This window comes from Micromesistius poutassou, assembly GCF_964030765.1.
Source record: "Micromesistius poutassou genome assembly, chromosome: 18".
Taxonomy (NCBI): domain Eukaryota; kingdom Metazoa; phylum Chordata; class Actinopteri; order Gadiformes; family Gadidae; genus Micromesistius; species Micromesistius poutassou.
In genome coordinates this window covers 15,416,292-15,437,314 of record NC_140288.1, presented here as the reverse complement: position 1 = coordinate 15,437,314, position 21,023 = coordinate 15,416,292, and the positions used below count along the sequence as shown (strand labels likewise).

Here is a 21,023-nt window from a genome sequence, read left to right as displayed (position 1 = left end):
CTCTCACTACCGTCAGAGGAGGAGGAGGTGCACAGCTCTCACTACCGTCAGAGGAGGAGGAGGTGCACAGCTCTAAGTCAGTCACTCTGAGTCAGTGTTTCCATGTTGTGCAAAATAGCTTTTCTGAAAGTTTCTCAAAGTTTGTATTTTTATGTCGGCAAAGTATTACATTTTAACATTTCAATATATGACGATATGAACACATGCATGACGTCAGTAAATGCTGTTTAACAGAGCGGAAATAATAAAGGGGAACTGAAACGCTGCTGCCTAGTGGTGACCTCTGGTTTAAATACAAAATAAACATTTTACTATGCACACCTTCATTTCTGATTAACATTAATAGATAAAATAAGACAAATATACATGTTTATCAGGTGAGATTAAAAAAAGACTGACTCAAACTTCTAAAGGAAAATGTAATCATCTTGTATAGCATATATAGAAAGAATATTTTCATTTTATAGTTTTCTTTAATATCGAAAATATTAAAATGCTTTAATAAATGTTGAGAGTAAATTGCTCAACACATGTAATAACTGGTCTACCTGACGTGTATGAATACTACACACTCATGATTGGGAATGTTTGTGGTTGTAAATTAACACAAGCGTTTGAAAGTACTATTTTTAATGTAGTATTTCTTATCCAATGATCAATCAAGCTCAATATTCAATGTATTAAGATACCAACACATGGAAATAGTGCAAATCCTACAGAATGGGTTTATCATGCAAGACACACATTCTCTCACTGTGTGTGTGTGTGTGTGTGTCTACAACTAAGCTGTACCTAGCTATGATTGACACTCATGGATATGGTACCTGGCAGCTAGCTATGATACATAGATACGTTAGGTAGTTATCCGAGCTAGCTAGGACCGAGCTATCTATTAGCTATATGTATGATACGATGGTATAAAGATAGAGCTTGCGTGTCATATTCTACCAAGCCTATCGGCCACCCTCATGATTATAGAGATCATGGCCTCTCGCTCTCTCACACACACACACACACACACACACACACACACACACACACAGACACACACACACACACACACACACACACACACACACACACGTTATTGTTACACACAAACACACCCACATACTAATAACAGTGTCCTGATAATAACAGTGTAGACCCCCTAACTGAATGTAGAGATTGGCGAAGGAGAGGCAACAGAGGTGAGATGGAGGGGATTATATTATATATTATGTTATTTTCCCATATATATATATATATATATATATATATATATATATATATATATATAAATATATATATATATATATGTATGTATATATATATGGTTGCATGGAGGAGGGGCATAATTATAATAAAATAAATATATTATTTTAAATGTTATTTCGTGTTGCACTAGGTTATTAAATGTTTTCCACATATTGAAGACAGTGTGTAGTGGGGGGGGCGTGGGGAGGCTAGGAGGAGGCATTCATCTACTGACAGGCCTCTATTAGGTCCTCAGATACACCCAGCTGGGAGGAGAGCAGCCGCTGTTAATCCAAAGTGTAGCCGCTAGCATGTAGCTGGACTTTGTGCGTGTCAGTCAGTATCGAGCAGCGTTTAGGTCTGACCAAGTCATTTGATTGGACAAGAGGCATTCCATGAGTGCTGATATAGAGTCTAACAGCACAGACACCCTAAACGATACATAGCTGAGTTCACAGGCTTCACAACATAAGCCTATGTATCCACATGCTGTTCAGGTGCTCAAAGCGATGGAGCAACGCACGTCTGGTCAAGCTGATAACTCATGATTCACACATACAACCAAAGCAACTTTAACCAGACTCTCATTTCACAGTCTGCCCAATAAATGTAAACATTAAGATAACTGTACATCATACAACCTAGCTGGCCATAACATGTGGACCTACACAACAAATCAAGCTAGTGTGCAGGAATATTTGACAACAAACACGACAAGGCAAGTCCAGTTGTGGAACAGTTTATGTTGTCAGAGGCAAATAAATGATTAAATACATTTAAACAAACAAATCACATCTGAAGAACTGTTGTATAAAAGCAGTATTACACTGGGGGTCGTGCTGTTTTACACGTCTGCACGGCTGTGATTATCTTCAGTCCCAGCCGTGCTGATGTTCAGCAGCACCTCTCAGGTGACATTGCTTAATAAGAGAACATGAAAACAAGGTGATCACTAAAACGCTGCTGTGTGGCTGTGAGAGTGTGAGACAGAAGGTGTGTGTATACATTTGTATGTGTGTTTACGAGAGACAGACACAGTGTATATTTAATAAAAGCGCAGTGTAATATATATAGGTTCATATAGCTGATGTCACAGAGGGTTTAGGTCCTACATGTATGGAAGAGAGGGGGCGTGTCTCTGTACAAGTACCAGAACCAGTAAACACCTGAACACATTTAAAGGTCCCATGCCACCAGAGGGGTATTCCATCAACCAAGCTAAAGGCAAAGCCGGGCTTATTTTGCTTAGCCTCGCTACTTTCAGCTACAGTTGCGTTCCATTAACGTGACTTAAGGGAATCTCCGCTAAGAAACCATGTCAACTTATCCGACCAAACTAACCTGGTCGGTAGCAGGCTAACTGTCAGGCTAACTTGAGCGGTGTTTCATCGAAATCCATGTCGGCAACAAGTGTACCATCAGAAGGTTCCGCCAAGCCTAGTCCTCACGATTTTGTCATAAATTTACATATGAAGTACAAACAGCGTATATTTTCACTAAGGGTATAAGATTAAATTATGCAAATAAAATAATTAAATGAATTGCTTTCTATTGTTATTGTTATTGTTATGTTGTGGATATTTTCTCAACATATTTTCATACAAATCTATGTATTCTATCAAAATCATGAAGCAGCAGTTGGGTGAGTGGTCTTTGGTCTAGCACAGGGCTATTCAACCTCCTTAACAAGTGGGCCAAAAAGGAAAACCACTGGGGGTTCATGGGCCCAACATAGATTAAAAATATGTCAATGAATCGCTGCAAATCTTACTTAAAATAGTGTTAACTTAATAGATATAGTACTACTACATGGAATAAACTTGTCAGACGCATTCCTTTCTTCTTCACTTTTAATGGAGAGAGACATCTTGAAGCGTGTTGTTAGCCTAACTAAAGTGAGTTTCTCTGTGGCTCACCAGCATAAAATGCAACGTGAGCTTGACTGAGACAATAGCAGGCAGAGCCTTATAAGCATGTGTATGACAGATTTAATGCATTTGTTTTATTTATCATATTACAGTGTAAAGAGAAAGGCCTAACAATTTACTTTTTATATAATAAATATGTCTTACAATTTCCCTAGAACCCAATTATAACTTGCAAAAACCCATGGTAAAGTTAATGTTAATATTACTGATAGTGAAGCCTTTGTCACAATGACAAGGCGCTGCCTTCGTTGGCAACTTTGATGGAATACCCCTCAGGTGTGGTGTGATTAGCCGTTACAAGCCGTTTTGAAAATCAGTCTCTTATGACATCACAGGAGGGTGTATCCACCTAGATGTGTGACAGTCCACTGGGTAGGCTGGTAGACTGATCTATCCAGCACACATCTAGGTGGACACGCCCACTGTGATGTCATAAGAGACAGATTTTCAAAACAGCTTGTAACGGATAATCACACCACACCTGTTGGCATGTCATGGGACCTTTACACACCTGTGAACAGCCAGGTTTACACTCCGAGGATCCATATTTATCAAACGCAGTAGTAACTCTGTGTTTATGATGTCCAATCATGTAAGACTAGTTAAAAAGATGACTGAGCTCAATGCAAACACTTATTTAACATTCGTTATTGTTGGCTACTGAATACATAAAATACTAAAAGCAAAGCCCTCCGTGGAACAGAAGAGAACCTGAGGGTCTGGGGATGTGGGGCAGGGGGTGGGTTCGTCTGAGGGATGGGTGCGAGGTCAGGGGTCATACATGGGGTTGTGGAAGGTCCCTAGGTCGTCTGAGGGATGGGTGCGAGGTCAGGGGTCATACATGGGGTTGTGGAAGGTCCCTAGGTCGTCTGAGGGATGGGTGCGAGGTCAGGGGTCATACATGGGGTTGTGGAAGGTCCCTAGGTCGTCTGAGGGATGGGTGCGAGGTCAGGGGTCATACATGGGGTTGTGGAAGGTCCCTAGGTCGTCTGAGGGATGGGTGCGAGGTCAGGGGTCATACATGGGGTTGTGGAAGGTCCCTAGGTCGTCAGAGGGATGGGTGCGAGGTCAGGGGTCATACATGGGGTTGTGGAAGGTCCCTAGGTCGTCTGAGGGATGGGTGCGAGGTCAGGGGTCATACATGGGGTTGTGGAAGGTCCCTAGGTCGTCTGAGGGATGGGTGCGAGGTCAGGGGTCATACATGGGGTTGTGGAAGGTCCCTAGGTCGTCTGAGGGATGGGTGCGAGGTCAGGGGTCATACATGGGGTTGTGGAAGGTCCCTAGGTCGTCTGAGGGATGGGTGCGAGGTCAGGGGTCATACATGGGGTTGTGGAAGGTCCCTAGGTCGTCTGAGGGATGGGTGCGAGGTCAGGGGTCATACATGGGGTTGTGGAAGGTCCCTAGGTCGTCTGAGGGATGGGTGCGAGGTCAGGGGTCATACATGGGGTTGTGGAAGGTCCCTAGGTCGTCAGAGGGATGGGTGCGAGGTCAGGGGTCATACATGGGGTTGTGGAAGGTCCCTAGGTCGTCTGAGGGATGGGTGCGAGGTCAGGGGTCATACATGGGGTTGTGGAAGGTCCCTAGGTCGTCTGAGGGATGGGAGCGAGGTCAGGGGTCATACATGGGGTTGTGGAAGGTCCCTAGGTCGTCTGAGGGATGGGTGCGAGGTCAGGGGTCATACATGGGGTTGTGGAAGGTCCCTAGAGAGCCGTAGTCATCGTTGAGTAAGCGGCCGTAGGTTGAACGCCTGGATGAGAGAAGATGGAGAGAGTGCAGATAGTTTTGAGGAGGAATATTGCTATTGTTGACCATGTTATGATGTCATGGATTGAAACATGATGTTTATGATGACTTATGATGTGAGTTGGTTGTTGATTTCTGATTTTAACTCACATTTTGAGTCGGTATGCTCCTCCAAATATAATGATGACGATCAGAATGAAGACTGATACGATGACAGCAACACTCCCTAAAAGACCAACAGACAAACAGACAAAGACAGTCAGATAGACACAACCTAGGTATGTGTATATCAATTAATGTGTATATAATAAACTAACAAAACAACACATTGATTCACTTGGGCACTAGTTGCTGTGTCTAGATCACAACAAGATGATACTAGAAACCACCTACATTCAACCCATAACCCTCACCTAACCCCCACCCCTTACCTGGCTCTAACAACCCCTTATCTTTCCCCTACCCCTTACCTGGTTCTAACAACTCCTTATCTAATCCCTACCCCTTACCTGACAACCCCATACCTAACCCCTACCCCTTACCTGACTCTAACCTTTATCTAACTACTACCCCTTACCTGACTGCAACCCCTTGCGTGACTCTACCCCATCCCTTACCTGACTGCTACCCCAACCCCTTACCTGACTGCTACCCCTTACCTGACTAACTACTTCACTTAACCCCTTCCTCCTCTACCCCAACCCCTAACCCTTACCTTACTCTAACCATCTCTAGTAGCAGTGCATTTAACCATCTCTAGTAGCAGTGTATTCAACCATATCTAGCCACAGTGCATTTAATCATCTCTAGCAGAAGAATATTTAACCTCTCAGACCTGGACTAAGAGCCTTGGAGTGGTGGGACTGGATTGGTGTGGTAGTTTGTGGTGAGGTGCTGGTTGGTATGGTTCTGCTAGTAGTAGTAGTAGTTGTAGTAGTAGTAGGAGTCCTAGTTGTTGCTGTGGTAGTAGAAGTAGTAGAGGGAGATGTGATGGATGAGGAGGTTCTTGCATCTGTACTGGTTGTTATGGCAGCATCTGTACTGGTTTTCATGGCAGCATCTGTACTGGTTGTCATGGGAGCATCTGTGCTGGTTGTCAAGGCAGCATCTGTACTGGTTGTCACAACAGCATCTGTACTGGTTGTCACGGCAGCATCTGTACTGGTTGTCACAACAGCATCTGTACTGGTTGTCAAGGCAGCATCTGTACTGGTTGTCACGGCAGCATCTGTACTGGTTGTCACGGCAGCATCTGTACTGGTTGTTATGGCAGTATCTGTACTGGTTGTCACGGCAGCATCTGTACTGGTTGTTATGGCAGCATCTGTACTGGTTGTCACGGCAGCATCTGTACTGGTTGTCACGGCAGCATCTGTACTGGTTGTCACGGCAGCATCTGTACTGGTTGTTATGGCAGCATCTGTACTGGTTGTTATGGCAGCATCTGTACTGGTTGTTATGGCAGCATCTGTACTGGTTGTTATGGCAGCATCTGTACTGGTTGTCAAGGCAGCATCTGTACTGGTTGTCACGGCAACATCTGTACTGCTTGTCACGGCAGCATCTGTACTGGTTGTTATGGCAGCAGATGAGTTGGTTGTTATGGCAGCAGATGAGTTGGTTGTCACGGCAGCAGATGAGCTGGTTGTCACGACAGCGGACGGGGTCGTCCAGTCAGTAGAAGTGGTGATGCTGGTTTTCGAGTTCTCTGTGGAGTGTACTGGGGCTGCCTCAGTAATGGTCCGGGATGGAGGGGTGGATAGGGTGAAGGGAGATGAGGAGGATGCAGGTGATAGAGAAAGGGTTGCGTTCTGTTGGGTGAAACCCACACACCAAAAAAGCAGACCTGCAGTTCATTAAGGAAATGCATTTCCTTGGTTAATGAGAAACTTTACAACATAGTCCAAAGTGACAAATAGATACAGTGACACGCACGCATGTACACACCTTGTTCTAAACTTAGTTCAGAAACCATTGCCCTCCCAAAATGATTACGGGGTGAAAGTTAAACATATTTTTAAATATTCTAATGAAGAAGTGTTTCACTTGTAAAAAGCGTAACATTCTCAGAAACGGAAAACGTAGGCCTACTGTCTAAACTTACTTAAGGGGTGATAATGAAACAAATGGCGGTGACAGAAGCTGTCTAATAGATTAAACGCTTAACTTCAACCACCAACCTCATCAAGTTTTAACGCCACACTTTTCAGCAGTAGGACGGTCACAATTGTTACCTTTGATCCCCCAAACTAACGATCCAATATTAAACAGATCACTACTCACAAGTCAGGAAAAGACACGGCCGTGCCCGAGGCGCCATGGTGCGGTACCCTCTCAGATACTACAGTTACCCGGCGGCTCCACTGGCTGTCTGATTGAGGGCTGATTAGGGGTCGGAGGGAGGCGCTCACACAGGGACACGAAACGCGTCGTGTTGTGGCGCTTACTGATATGTTGTTATAATAATAATAATAATAATAATAATAATCCCATTCTCGGTTGCTCATACCCACTGATTGAGCGTGAATTATTTACATTCCAATTGGCCTGCATATTATTGGAAGATAAACGCCTTAAATTAAATATTTTGATCCAGCCTAGAAACGCAGATATAATCCAGTAGTAGTCCTAACATATCATACAACAGAAGGCTACCAAGCAGTTAAAATACGTTGGTAGTATGATCCAACTGTGTGGCAGCATATCCACACCGGTATTGGTCATGTTGTAGACAGTTATTAGTTTACGCCAGCAGAGGGCAGCACACATAACGCGCATATACCCTAGTTATGTCTATATTATATATTATACCCCCGATGTGTAATTCATAGAAAGTCATGTTAAACTTTAAACAAAGTTATTATGAAGGATGACAGTAGTTTTTCCCGGTCCAAAAATCGAAAGGTTGAGGCGCAGCCAGCTGGAGAGCGGCGGGTAATCATGAGCTCATGAGCCGCAGCTGGTCCGATGTGATAAAGCACCTGGCCGCAGGTGAACCCCGCGTCGCACCATGGACTTCATCCACGTGTTTTGGTTGGTGTTTCTTGCCGGGCTGAGAGGTATTTACCTGGAACGTTAAATCCATTCAATTCATTCAATGCGTCCTATTAATGTAACGTGGTTGGGCTTGTGAAACTGAGCTGGAAGCAGTCTCTCTACTCTGTATCTCTCTGACGTCCCGTTCTCGTCTTACGACGTCTGGAGCGGATGTACCACATTAACGTTATTGGCAAGAAAGAGGGCGTGACTTGTGATGGACACGATATTCGTTTCTTGTTTCGGAAATTGTTTTGTAAAATATTTCTTAGAGCTCCATATTTATTCTCGTTCTCTTTAAATTAGTGTTAGTCTCGCTCCGCGAACTGTTAACAGGTGTACACGACTCATAGGATGTACGAGACCGGAAATTGAGAGCGATAGCAATACAAAGCAATAGCCTACAAAGTCATGATCGTCGCTCAGCCCGCCTACACCCACACATCTTTAACATCTAGCGCTGTTGTCACTGCCACTTTTTGTGTTCGAATTCCACCGTATGCTTGTCACTTGGTTTGCATCGAAGTATTGTATTTTTCTTTTTTTGTTTTAATGAACAAAAATTGAGTTTTTTTTGCTCACATTTTTATTCTGAAGAATTTCTTGAGAAATATAAAATAAGAACTTATTTTTCTTGCTGTTGCATCTGGTTTATTTTGCTCCCACATGAGCGAAAGTAGGACTTAATTGGTGTGTGTGTGTGTGTGTGTGTGTGTGTGTGTGTGTGTGTGTGTGTGTGTGTGTGTGTGTGTGTGTGTGTTGCAGGACAGGGTCCAGCCTGCACCCAAGGCCAGTGGGAATGTGACGACGGTAACTGTATCTCTGCAGACTGGAGGTGTGATGCCGAAGGGGACTGTCTCGATGGCTCGGATGAGACGGAGTGCCAAAGTATGAATACTCTTCTGACCAGCCTTCTGCTGCTCAACTCTACTAAACACTAAGCCTGCTCTAAACTCTACTGCTACTAAACACTAAGCCTGCTCTAAACTCTACTGCTGCTCAACACTAAGCCTGCTCTAAACTCTACTGCTGCTCAACACTAAGCCTGCTCTAAACTCTACTGCTACTAAACACTAAGCCTGCTCTAAACTCTACTGCTACTAAACACTAAGCCTGCTCTAAACTCTACTGCTGCTCAACACTAAGCCTGCTCTAAACTCTACTGCTGCTCAACACTAAGCCTGCTCTAAACTCTACTGCTACTAAACACTAAGCCTGCTCTAAACTCTACTGCTGCTCAACACTAAGCCTGCTCTAAACTCTACTGCTACTCAACACTAAGCCTGCTCTAAACTCTACTGCTACTCAACACTAAGCCTGCTCTAAACTCTACTGCTGCTCATCTCTAAACATGCTGCTCTATACTCAGAGCTTCCATTCCACTGCGCTCCACGTCCAGGTCCCGCCTCCAGCCCCTGTCCAGCGGGGCAGTTTGCGTGTGTGGATTCTGTGGGGTGTGTGAACGAGTCTGGCCGATGCGATGGCGTGCGTCACTGCCCCACCGGCTCAGACGAAGAGGATTGTGTGAGGAGCGTTGGCTGTTTGGAGGCAGACTGGCTGTGTCACAACGCCATGTGTGTCCCGAGGGAGGCACGCTGTGACGGCAACGACGACTGTCTGGACCGCTCGGATGAACAGGACTGTGGTGAGCAAAGGACTGGTGTACTGGTCCCCCTCATTCTACCAGGAAAGTCTCGTTGAGATTTGAATCCCTTTTCAAGAGACCACACCAACAACTCGGCACTTAAAACAATCATCTGACTGAAGAGAATGGAATGGATGATTAACTCACTGGTGGGGTGTGGGGACCCTGACTTGTGTGTGTGTGGGGGTGTGGGTGGGTGGGTGGGTGGGTGGACCCTGACCTGGTGTGTGTGTGTGTGTGTGGGGACCCTGACCCCCAGGTCAGGGTCCCCACACACACACACACACACACACACACACACACACCCTGACCTGGGGTGTGTGTGGGGACCCTGGTGTGTGTGGGGACCCTGACCTGGGGTGTGTGTGTGGGGACCCTGACCTGGGGTGTGTGTGTGGGGACCCTGACCTGGGGTGTGTGTGGGGACCCTGGTGTGTGTGGGGACCCTGACCTGGGGTGTGTGTGTGGGGACCCTGACCTGGGGTGTGTGTGGGGACCCTGGTGTGTGTGGGGACCCTGACCTGGGGTGTGTGTGTGGGGACCCTGACCTGGGGTGTGTGTGTGGGGACCCTGACCTGGGGTGTGTGTGGGGACCCTGGTGTGTGTGGGGACCCTGACCTGGGGTGTGTGTGTGGGGACCCTGACCTGGGGTGTGTGTGTGGGGACCCTGACCTGGGGTGTGTGTGGGGACCCTGACCTGGGGTGTGTGTGTGGGGACCCTGACCTGGGGTGTGTGTGTGGGGACCCTGACCTGGGGTGTGTGTGGGGACCCTGGTGTGTGTGGGGACCCTGGTGTGTGTGTGTGTGTGGACCCTGACCTGGGGTGTGTGTGGGGACCCTGGTGTGTGTGTGTGTGGACCCTGACCTGGGGTGTGTGTGGGGACCCTGACCTGGTGTGTGTGTGTGTGTGTGTGTGTGTGTGTGTGTGTGTGTGTGTGTGTGTGTGTGTGTGTGTGTGTGTGTGTGTGTGTGTGTGTGTGTGTGTGTGTGTGTGTGTGTGTGTGTGTGTGTGTGTGTGTGTGGACCCTGACCTGGGGTGTGAGGTGTGTGATGGAAGGCGTTGTGTTGCAGCACTGTGTGCGGTGGGCTGGTTGAGGTGTCCAGACGGGCCCTGTGTGTCTCCAGAGCAGCGGTGTGATGGAACCCGCCACTGTTCAGATGGCAGCGATGAACCCCTGAGCTGCGGTAAGACTGAATCTCTGCCACATAATCAGCCATCCTTATGGGGTTGCCATGGTGCCTTGTGTTTGATTCCACTCATTCATTGATAAAGATGACTCCTGGTCGGTCGGTCACTCTATCCTCAGCCCTAAATAGTTCTGTAATCACTGGCTTAACCACTACTAAGCTTCCAATAACTGGTAACCATATACAATAAGGCTACATTAGTTTAACATTAGTTAAGCAGTAATGAGCATTAACTGATGGTTAACTAATGGTCTAGCATCATTTACTAATGGTCTTCATGTTTACTAGGGTATTGATTTGTAGATTATTTAATAGGGCTTATTCTTATGCTTACTGTTATGTTTTACATTTAGGGCAAATGTGAAGCGCTTCTTCCCAAAGTGACAATCGTTCATTCACACACTGACACACGACGGCGAGGTCCACCAGGCAGGGCGCCAGCCAGCTGGTCAGGAGCCGTTAGGAGCAGGGGTCCAACTAGCAACCTTACGGTTGGAGTCAAACTGCTGAGCTAAGCCCACCGCTAGTGCTATGCTAGTGATGCTTACTACTGCATTAACTTAACTAACCTCTACATGATTACTGAGCATCTGTCTCCGCAGAAGCAGCTGGCTCACACTGCACAGTGGACAAAAATGGCTGCACAAATGGCTCATGTACGAGGTGCAGTGGTCCGTCGTACAAGTGACCTATTGAAGTATTGTTCTGTTCAGGTCACACGTGCTCAGGGGCACATGGCGGCTGTAGCCATAACTGCACGGACGAACCGGGCGGGGTCCGCTGTAGTTGCCCCCCTGGACTCAAACTGTCGGTCAACGGAGTGATGTGTGAAGGTAAGCAACCTGCTCCTAACACAACATGTGCACCACGGTAAGGAATGAGCAGGCTGCTTGTTGCAGGATGTTTGTAACTATTTTTAAACCCTTTTCTTCGTATAAATCGGCTCTGCCACCTGATGTGCTGATCAGGTGACCAAAAGTGGGATCGGGACCCCAAGATGAGCAAAAATGGCTTCAAAGCAACTGAAAAGCCGATGGAGCTATTGAGCTATTGTATTGTTTCTAATCTTTCTGTTTTGCTTTCCAGATGTGGATGAGTGTGGCCAGCCCTTTCCCCCATGCACTCAACACTGCACCAACACCGTGGGCTCCTTCTACTGCCACTGCAGAGAGGGTTTCGTCCTGGACCAGTCTGCATGTCTGGCCTCAGGTGAGCCTCTGCTGCTCATGAAGACCCTGGGACTCTTGTAACCATGGAGCCTTATTCTACACTGCATTTTGGACTAGACATTGGTTTTCAAACCATGTCACATCAATATGTTATCTGCACAGAAGACTTCTGTGCAGATTACAAATTGATCAGACATATGGTAATAGTGAACCATGTCTCTTAAACCTCGGCCCTCTGACCCCCCCCCCCTTGCGAAAAAGAAAAGCACGAATTTTGGCAACTGTGTCCTCTCTACTGCTGCAAAAGTTACCTCTCTACTGCTGCAAAAGTTACCTCTCTACTGCTGCAAAAGTTACCTCTCTACTGCTGCAAAAGTTACCTGTGACAATTCCAGCTCAGACAAAAGTTAGTCCATCCTTGCCAATGCAAACCAATAAACGTCTCTTTAGCAAAATGAAAAACCTCCTGACAAATTATCGCATCATCACACATGCTGTGTGCACTTCAGTAGAGTATAGAGATGTATGGGAGAGGGAGATATAGAGGTCTGTCTCTCTCTCGGTCTGTCTGTGGTTATAGTTGGTAGAGTTGAATTTCCATTCAAAAGCTTTGGTTTTAATTTTAGCTCTGGTGTGGGTCTTCCTGTTAACTTTTTCTCAAAAGTTAACCTAGAAAACGGAGTAGATGACAAATCAGAAACAATGTCCACCTCAATAGCGGTTAAGTTACTTGCGGCGGCTGCCATAGTGAACAGTCGCGCCCATAAGCTAGCTAGTTTATTGGATTTGTGTCCATCACAGTGGGTGGAACTTTTATAAAGTGAGTGACAACAAAGCTCACCCATTTAGAGGGAAGATATGATTAGTCAATTTTACTGTCATTTGAAATTAGTCATTGAATTACTATAACTCTAGAGCTGGATAACATTTTCCTTCCCAACAACTGCAGAGTCAGCAGCATTCTAGGCTGACAAAGGAGTCTTTCATTTAATCCTTCATGTTCCAACACAAATCAATAGGCCTATTGGAGGATCCTTGAAGGACTTTTGATTAGATGTTAAATTAATGAATTGATCAAATAAAGTTAGTTTTTCTTTTTTTGGGGTTGTATAGAATCTGATCAAAGGGATCTCTTAATCTCTAGCCCCCAGAGTGTACTGTCATGTACACTCATCATAGTCAACCTGATCCATTATCCCCTCCTGGGATTAGTCTGTCAATGCTCCGTTCTCTTAACCGCGTCTTGAGATCATGAGAAACATTTCAGATTAGTTGACGGTCAACTCTAAAGTCATTAAGGGGTTGGGAAGCCTACTGTCTTACTGTCATCTTGTGTACCGCCTCCAGGTAGAGCCACCAGACTGCTGTCTGTCTTACTGTCTCACTGTCACCTTGTGTACTGCCTCCAGGTAGAGCCACCAGACTGCTGTCTGTCTTACTGTCTCACTGTCACCTTGTGTACCGCCTCCAGGTAGAGCCACCAGACTGCTGTCTGTCTTACTGTCTCACTGTCACCTTGTGTACCGCCTCCAGGTAGAGCCACCAGACTGCTGTCTGTCTTACTGTCTCACTGTCACCTTGTGTACCGCCTCCAGGTAGAGCCACCAGACTGCTGTCTGTCTTACTGTCTCACTGTCACCTTGTGTACCGCCTCCAGGTAGAGCCACCAGACTGCTGTCTGTCTTACTGTCTCACTGTCACCTTGTGTACCGCCTCCAGGTAGAGCCACCAGACTGCTGTCTGTCTTACTGTCTCACTGTCACCTTGTGTACCGCCTCCAGGTAGAGCCACCAGACTGCTGTCTGTCTTACTGTCTCACTGTCACCTTGTGTACCGCCTCCAGGTAGAGCCACCAGACTGCTGTCTGTCTTACTGTCTCACTGTCACCTTGTGTACCGCCTCCAGGTAGAGCCACCAGACTGCTGTCTGTCTTACTGTCTCACTGTCACCTTGTGTACCGCCTCCAGGTAGAGCCACCAGACTGCTGTCTGTCTTACTGTCTCACTGTCACCTTGTGTACCGCCTCCAGGTAGAGCCACCAGACTGCTGTCTGTCTTACTGTCTCACTGTCACCTTGTGTACCGCCTCCAGGTAGAGCCACCAGACTGCTGTCTGTCTTACTGTCTCACTGTCACCTTGTGTACCGCCTCCAGGTAGAGCCACCAGACTGCTGTCTGTCTTACTGTCTCACTGTCACCTTGTGTACCGCCTCCAGGTAGAGCCACCAGACTGCTGTCTGTCTTACTGTCTCACTGTCACCTTGTGTACCGCCTCCAGGTAGAGCCACCAGACTGCTGTCTGTCTTACTGTCTCACTGTCACCTTGTGTACCGCCTCCAGGTAGAGCCACCAGACTGCTGTCTGTCTTACTGTCTCACTGTCACCTTGTGTACCGCCTCCAGGTAGAGCCACCAGACTGCTGTCTGTCTTACTGTCTCACTGTCACCTTGTGTACCGCCTCCAGGTAGAGCCACCAGACTGCTGTCTGTCTTACTGTCTCACTGTCACCTTGTGTACCGCCTCCAGGTAGAGCCACCAGACTGCTGTCTGTCTTACTGTCTCACTGTCACCTTGTGTACCGCCTCCAGGTAGAGCCACCAGACTGCTGTCTGTCTTACTGTCTCACTGTCACCTTGTGTACCGCCTCCAGGTAGAGCCACCAGACTGCTGTCTGTCTTACTGTCTCACTGTCACCTTGTGTACCGCCTCCAGGTAGAGCCACCAGACTGCTGTCTGTCTTACTGTCTCACTGTCACCTTGTGTACCGCCTCCAGGTAGAGCCACCAGACTGCTGTCTGTCTTACTGTCTCACTGTCACCTTGTGTCCCGCCTCCAGGTAGAGCCACCAGACTGCTGTCTGTCCAGAAAAGATCCCTGGGCCTTGTTGGTCTCAAAGGCCAGGCTTTTGAAACTCTCTGGACAGCGGACTCTGAGCCTCTTACGGTGACCTTTGACCTGGAGAGGGGGTGGTACTACTGGGCAGACGGCCAGGGCTCGATCTACAAGACTGACGGGAGGAAGAGCCACACTGTGTACACTGGTGGGTTGGTGGGAGCTGAAGCTGGTCCGCTTTGTTCATTATAATGACTTGAGAATGTTGTGAGCGGTAGCATGTGTAGTACAAGAATAATGCTTTAGACCTGATCATGGTGTTTCTAATCAAGATGATGCGTTCAATCGGTCTTCCATCAACAGGGCAGCCAGGGATCACATCTTTGGCTTGTGATTGGTTGAATGGAGATTTGTATTGGACCAATCGGAAGACTCAATCGATCTACATGGGTTCGGCTGATGGGAGGGGCTTCACAACGTTACTGAGCAAAAGCATCAGTCCATCCGAGTTGGTGGTTTTACCCACGGAAAGGTAACTCATGCATGCGGGTACTATGACAGCATTCTGCAGCCATTCTGGGTGGTAACAAAAAAGAAAGCATACAATAAGGAAATGAAACATTATGCCTGACAATTAGTGGACTAGGTGACAATCATGCTGAACAAAGTATGGAGTGGTCACTATGGGCCCTCTGTCTTCAGCATGATGTTCTGGATCAACGTGGGCCCGGGGGAGAGGACCACTCTGGACTGCTCCTGGATGGATGGTGTAGACAGGAGACCCCTGGTTGTCCTGACCACTCAGGGGGCCCACGGCCTCACCGTGGACGTGGCCTCCAGGAGACTGTACTGGATCAGCGACTTCAAGAACGTACGACTTGGGGAATCAATGTTATGTTAGAGTCCCAGAATGTTTTTATTATCGGTCCTTACAGCTTTTGCTGTAGAGATGTCCAATCACACTATTGGAGACACCAAAATGAAGGTTGCATTTTTTTAAAGATACCCGTTTTTCTTAATTGTAGTGGATTTACTAAACATCAACTATTAAATAGATGTGATGTAGGAACACTTCATTATGTTTCCTCATCGCATCAAACCATATGACCATCTCATTCTTATATCAGTGAATATTTTAAATAGCCAATATTGCTGCACAGCAGAACGTGATGAACATTAAGATGTGTCCTTGACGATGTGACATAATACCATACATGCATCTAGTTTGAACTAATGTAATTCCTGATGAGTGCTCTGAAGAGCTCCCGTTGTGTTCCTCCAGTCTGTGGAGACGGTCAGGGTGGACGGCGCCGGCCTCTACTCGTTCCGTGGCCTTCTGGGCCACCGTGGGGCCGCCACTGCGCTCGCCGTTTTTGGAAACCGCTTCTATTGGACGGATCGCAAAGGCCTCTGGCAGGCAGATCAGAACCAGACCAGTCAGAAGGCATTGATCCAGAGGGCCGTTTTACCCTTCATGACCGTCTTCCATGGACTGCAGCAACCACAAGGTACTGTGGGTGAAGGGTGTCGACCATGGGCAGGCCCAGGAGTTTACTGCTCTGCACTGAGGGTGGGGTACTTTGCTCTTCAGTATGACCTGTGCTCTTACCCTACAGACATCTCTATGGTAAGGGCACAGGTCGTACTGAGGAGTCTTGCCATAAAGATGAATGCTTATTGCTTTGGCATACATCTCTATGGCAACATGGACTTGAAGATATTTTATACTTTTTTTTTTTCTTAAAGTTCTGATGAATATTCCCTGATGATTCGTAGCCAGCAGCGAACCACTATTAATCATTAGTGTAGTACTACTACTAACCACTTGTTCACCTATTACTTACCACATGGTGGAGTGCGATGCACATGTTCTCGTGGACATCAATGTTACAGGCAGTTAGAGGTTAAGGTGTTACTCCATCATGTGGTTAAGGTGTTACTCCATCATGTGGTGAGTGGTTAAGGTGTTACTCCATCATGTGGTTAAGGTGTTACTCCATCATGTGGTGAGTGGTTAAGGTGTTACTCCATCATGTAGTGAGTGGTTAAGGTGTTACTCCATCATGTGGAGAGTGGTTAAGGTGTTACTCCATCATGTGGTTAAGGTGTTACTCCATCATGTAGTGAGTGGTTAAGGTGTTACTCCATCATGTGGTTAAGGTGTTACTCCATCATGTAGTGAGTGGTTAAGGTGTAACTCCATGTGGCGAGTGGTTAAGGTGTTACTCCATCATGTAGTGAGTGGTTAAGGTGTTACTCCATCATGTAGTGAGTGGTTAAGGTGTTACTCCATGTGGCGAGTGGTTAAGGTGTTACTCCATCATGTGGTGAGTGGTTAAGGTGTTACTCCATGTGGCGAGTGGTTAAGGTGTTACTCCATCATGTGGTGAGTGGTTAAGGTGTTACTTCATGTGGTGAGTGGTTAAGGTGTTACTCCATGTGGCGAGTGGTTAAGGTGTGTTTACTCTTAAGGTGTCTTTCCTTGTGATCCAGGCTCCTCTGCGTGTACAAACAGTCCGTGCCAGCTCTGCCTGCCCACCAAGAACGACCCCCTGGGCTTCACCTGCAGCTGCCCCGACTCTAAGATACTCATGCCAGACAGGAGATGTGAATGCAAGTATATTTGAACATGATTGACCAGACTTTTGTTTTTAACATGCTGAAATGTACACCATATGCATTACATCCCTAACCCTGATCTATGGATGAACTACATTTAGGCATTTTTGATTCTTAATGTGTTAAATAAATAAATGTGGTGCATTCTAGGAAATAATTTGAAATTAAGTCTTTGTTTGCCAAAAATCTAAGACATGAGGAATGTATTGTTTATTTACCATTTGGATTTTTCTAGGCAATCCAAATTAAATTAAACAAAGGACTTTCCAATAATGTGAGTTGAATCTGTGCCACATACTGGTCCAAAAGAATCACACCAGTCAGAAGTAGAACAAGATGGAGACCAACGAAAGTGATTCAACTTCCTGGGAGTACCCCTAGCTAGCTGCACATGATTGGCCAGAGCTTTGGTCTCAAGGTCCAAACGGCCAACATGTCGCTAAACGGGTTAGAACAGACTTCATCATCTTGGTACCCAGCAAGGTTTTTGTCGAATGCAGCAATTAAAAAATCTCTTGCTCAAGGGACAACAGAGCTGCAAGCAAGAATATTTCTGGGGTAACGCCTGACAAACATTGCACATCTTTCTTTTGACAGACCCAAGGTTTGTGTATGCAACTGCAGCGAGCATCAACATGTTGGAGTTCAAGGAGGGGGAAGTGATTCAGACCCATCTGTTCACCACCAAGGGCATCCTCACCTACGACGTGGACTGGTACCGAGACGGGCTTTACTGGGCGAACCGAAGCGGCCAGATACAGCACACCAGCCTCACCCAGCGAGAGACCCAACCTGTCCCCACGCTGCTGCCAGGTACACCTTCTGGTGAACTCTTTAACCCTATGGAATATTGATCTCCCAAAGGTTTAATTGATATGCTATGTATCCTGAAATTGTGGAATTGTGTTCTACATATTTTTGTCACAGTATCTTGATATACTTTCATAACCAATTCCTACAATGAATGACTTTTATCTACACTGTTCACCTGATAGTGTAAATAACATATTGGATGACTTGATCTAGACTGTTCACCTGATAGTGTAAATAACATATTGGATGACTTGATCTAGACTGCCATGCATCAGGTCTTGTGTCCTAATGTCTTGACAAATCTTTCTGTTTGACATAACTTCATGAGTGTAAGAACTGTCGGTCCTTTAAACAATCTTTTAGTCTTACAAAGTCCTTTCCCTTGATGATTCCCTCAGTTTGTTTAATAAAGTTGGACCAGCGATCTGGAGTCATCTTCTGGGTGTCATGTGACCAGGCCACCATCGGCGTCACCGTGGCGTTCACCACTTACCCACGGGAACTGTACCACACCAAGGGGGGCGGGATCAAGGACCTGTATGTTGATTGGCTGCGGGGCACGGTGTACTGGCTGGAGGGCTTCCGCTTCCTGAGCATGGGGGTGCAGGGGGGTCCTGCCAAGGAGCTGCTGAACCTGAGCTCAGGCTTCACTGGGACCATGGCTCTGGACCTGCGGGCCAACGCCATGCTGTGGACCACGGCTTCTGCAGGTGGGTGGAGCCGCTTTCAGATCCCTCAAGATGAATTCTGATGGCTTGATTTGGTCAAGAAAAACAAATCGAGTTATGGTTTGTATTAATCATTTAGCTTTGGTTGAAATTATGCAATCAGTTTTTTGTGTAGTGAAAGATGTTTGACTGATGGCTGGACTTCAAGATATTTTGGAAACTCAGACGCTGCTTTTCTTGAAAGTTGAATGCTACATTAAATGTAGTCGAGGCATATTAAAAGAGGTAAAATGGTCTCCTTAAGTGGTACGTCAATTTATTATAATCTTTGCTTGTCCGCCGACTCACTTGTAAGTCACTCTTTACTTAATATAAAGTAAAGGGCTGTTGACCATCCCGCATGTCATCTTGACCCGTCACACGGACTTGTGCTTTTCTGTCGCAGGCTTGTCCACACTGAGCCTGCTCCAGAAAAGGGCCCACGGCTACGGCCCTCGATGGAACATCACAGGATCGGTGGTTGCAGCATTCGAGCCTTACCTGCTGTCCCTCTCTGATGAAACCGTAACACTGTGGGACCGTCGAGATGGGCGCAGCCTCAAGGTCGTGACCCTGGATGGGAGTGTGTTTGGGGTGATGGTGGCTCTGAAGGACATAAGGCCAGGTAGGGCTGCTGAGCAGAAGTGTAACTAATGACATGCTGTCCTTGGTTACACAAGTTATTTCAAGGAGTAACCTTTGGAGTAAGTATCTGTAAAAACTAGCCATGTCGAAAGATCTCTATAAACCATGTATTGAGGGCAAGGCACACTTTATTAATGGGATTTGACATCAAGTCAGCCAAACTGTTTCTATTAATGTTTTCTCCAGTTCCAGACCAGCCCATCTGCCCCAAGCCATCGGTTCTGTGCCCAGGCTCGGCGGTGTGTCTAAACCCAAGCCAGCGCTGCGACGGGAAGGAAGACTGCCCTAATGGGGTTGACGAAAAACTCTGTATCAAGAGCTGTCCTCAGAAAGGTAAGCAATCTGAACTTCTCATGGTCAACATTTGTTTGGGTTATTACCTGTACCTGGTGGAACCCCTAACTGCCTACAGATGCCTTCTTGTTGTTGAGCCAGAACTGACTGCTGTTGTACTGGCAGGTCTGACACTGAAGGCCTTCCTTTTCGGGTGTTCCTCTAGGTATTGTGGTACGGCAAAATGCCTGCCCTCCCATACATCCAAGTTGGGGTGAAGGTTTATAATAAACAGTGGTTTCACGGTTTACCTTGTTGTAGGAGACTTCAGGTGTAAGGACCGGCGCAGCTGCGTCTCCAAGATCTCTGTGTGTGACGGTCGTGCTCACTGCCACGACGGTTCAGATGAGCTGGGCTGTCCTACCGTAGCAGCTGTGGCTCCCCAGACCAACAGCCTCAAGTGTCGCAAGGGCACCAAGGCCTGTAGAGACGGCCAGGAGTGTATACTCTTCTCTCACATGTGTGACGGAGAGCCAGACTGTAAAGATGGATCTGACGAGGAGAGCTGTGGTGGGTGAAGATTTGGGGGATTAGCAAACTTGTCCATCCATTTGTAAAAAAAAATATTTGTGTCTGTGCTGAACATCCTAGCCCCAGTGTCTGTTGGATCACTGATCACTCTTCCTCCTCTAAATGTTTCAGAAAAGTATTCTGTTCCTCCACTGGTACCAGCCTTGGGCTCATCAGACAAACCCTTCCCTACTGTTGTCTCTGAAGAGGTTACTGGGCTTCAAGAGCCCCCACTTCCCCCAAAGGCCCTCTGCATCACCCCGGCAGTGCAGTGTCCCCAATCAGACATCTGCATCTCCCAGACCCAGCTCTGCGACGGCCGGAAAGATTGTCCGGATGGATCAGATGAGGGGAACTGTGTGAAAAGATGTGTGAATAAAGGTAAGGTGTCCGTGCACCTGGAGGGGTGTTCATTTCTGAACTGTATCTGAACAGTGTAGCAAAAAGTCCATGCTACACTCCACCCAGCTAGCTGTCACACTCTACCTACGTGACTTATCTGGGCTCCTCCAAACATAGGATGCAGGGTGGTGGTGTTAAATTCTGGTTATTGTTAAAATTGTAGTTGCTGAACATGGCAAGGGTGCTCCGTTGCCATGTAGGTGATCTCCAGAGAGTGT

At 46.8% G+C, this 21,023-nt stretch overlaps 2 protein-coding genes across 2 annotated transcripts in view; one reads left to right on the top strand and one right to left on the bottom strand.

The window, feature by feature from the left end:
* Positions 1 to 4,824: 4,824 nt before the first annotated feature.
* On the bottom strand, positions 4,825 to 7,227 carry parm1 (prostate androgen-regulated mucin-like protein 1; the record flags this gene model as incomplete). The annotated part of the gene is made up of 5 exons (XM_084482735.1): positions 4,825 to 4,911; positions 5,058 to 5,133; positions 5,743 to 5,943; positions 6,046 to 6,718; positions 7,216 to 7,227. The coding sequence occupies 5 exons, from the start codon at positions 7,225 to 7,227 to the stop codon at positions 4,833 to 4,835; spliced, it is 1,041 nt and encodes a 346-aa protein (XP_084338861.1). The 3' UTR covers positions 4,825 to 4,832.
* Positions 7,228 to 7,917: 690 nt separating this feature from the next.
* lrp13b (low-density lipoprotein receptor related-protein 13 b) overlaps positions 7,918 to 21,023 on the top strand; it is a gene marked incomplete at both ends in the record, with an annotated part of 34,809 nt that continues 21,703 nt past the window's right edge. Inside the window, 17 exons of the mRNA XM_084482734.1 lie at positions 7,918 to 7,966; positions 8,709 to 8,831; positions 9,343 to 9,588; positions 10,660 to 10,773; positions 11,490 to 11,609; positions 11,863 to 11,985; positions 14,781 to 14,984; positions 15,140 to 15,308; positions 15,479 to 15,647; positions 16,059 to 16,284; positions 17,270 to 17,383; positions 17,993 to 18,208; positions 18,607 to 18,918; positions 19,322 to 19,540; positions 19,747 to 19,893; positions 20,155 to 20,403; positions 20,536 to 20,784. Of these exons, the coding sequence (XP_084338860.1) occupies positions 7,918 to 7,966; positions 8,709 to 8,831; positions 9,343 to 9,588; positions 10,660 to 10,773; positions 11,490 to 11,609; positions 11,863 to 11,985; positions 14,781 to 14,984; positions 15,140 to 15,308; positions 15,479 to 15,647; positions 16,059 to 16,284; positions 17,270 to 17,383; positions 17,993 to 18,208; positions 18,607 to 18,918; positions 19,322 to 19,540; positions 19,747 to 19,893; positions 20,155 to 20,403; positions 20,536 to 20,784 (3,049 nt within the window). The remainder of the gene's footprint in view (positions 7,967 to 8,708; positions 8,832 to 9,342; positions 9,589 to 10,659; positions 10,774 to 11,489; positions 11,610 to 11,862; positions 11,986 to 14,780; positions 14,985 to 15,139; positions 15,309 to 15,478; positions 15,648 to 16,058; positions 16,285 to 17,269; positions 17,384 to 17,992; positions 18,209 to 18,606; positions 18,919 to 19,321; positions 19,541 to 19,746; positions 19,894 to 20,154; positions 20,404 to 20,535; positions 20,785 to 21,023) is intronic.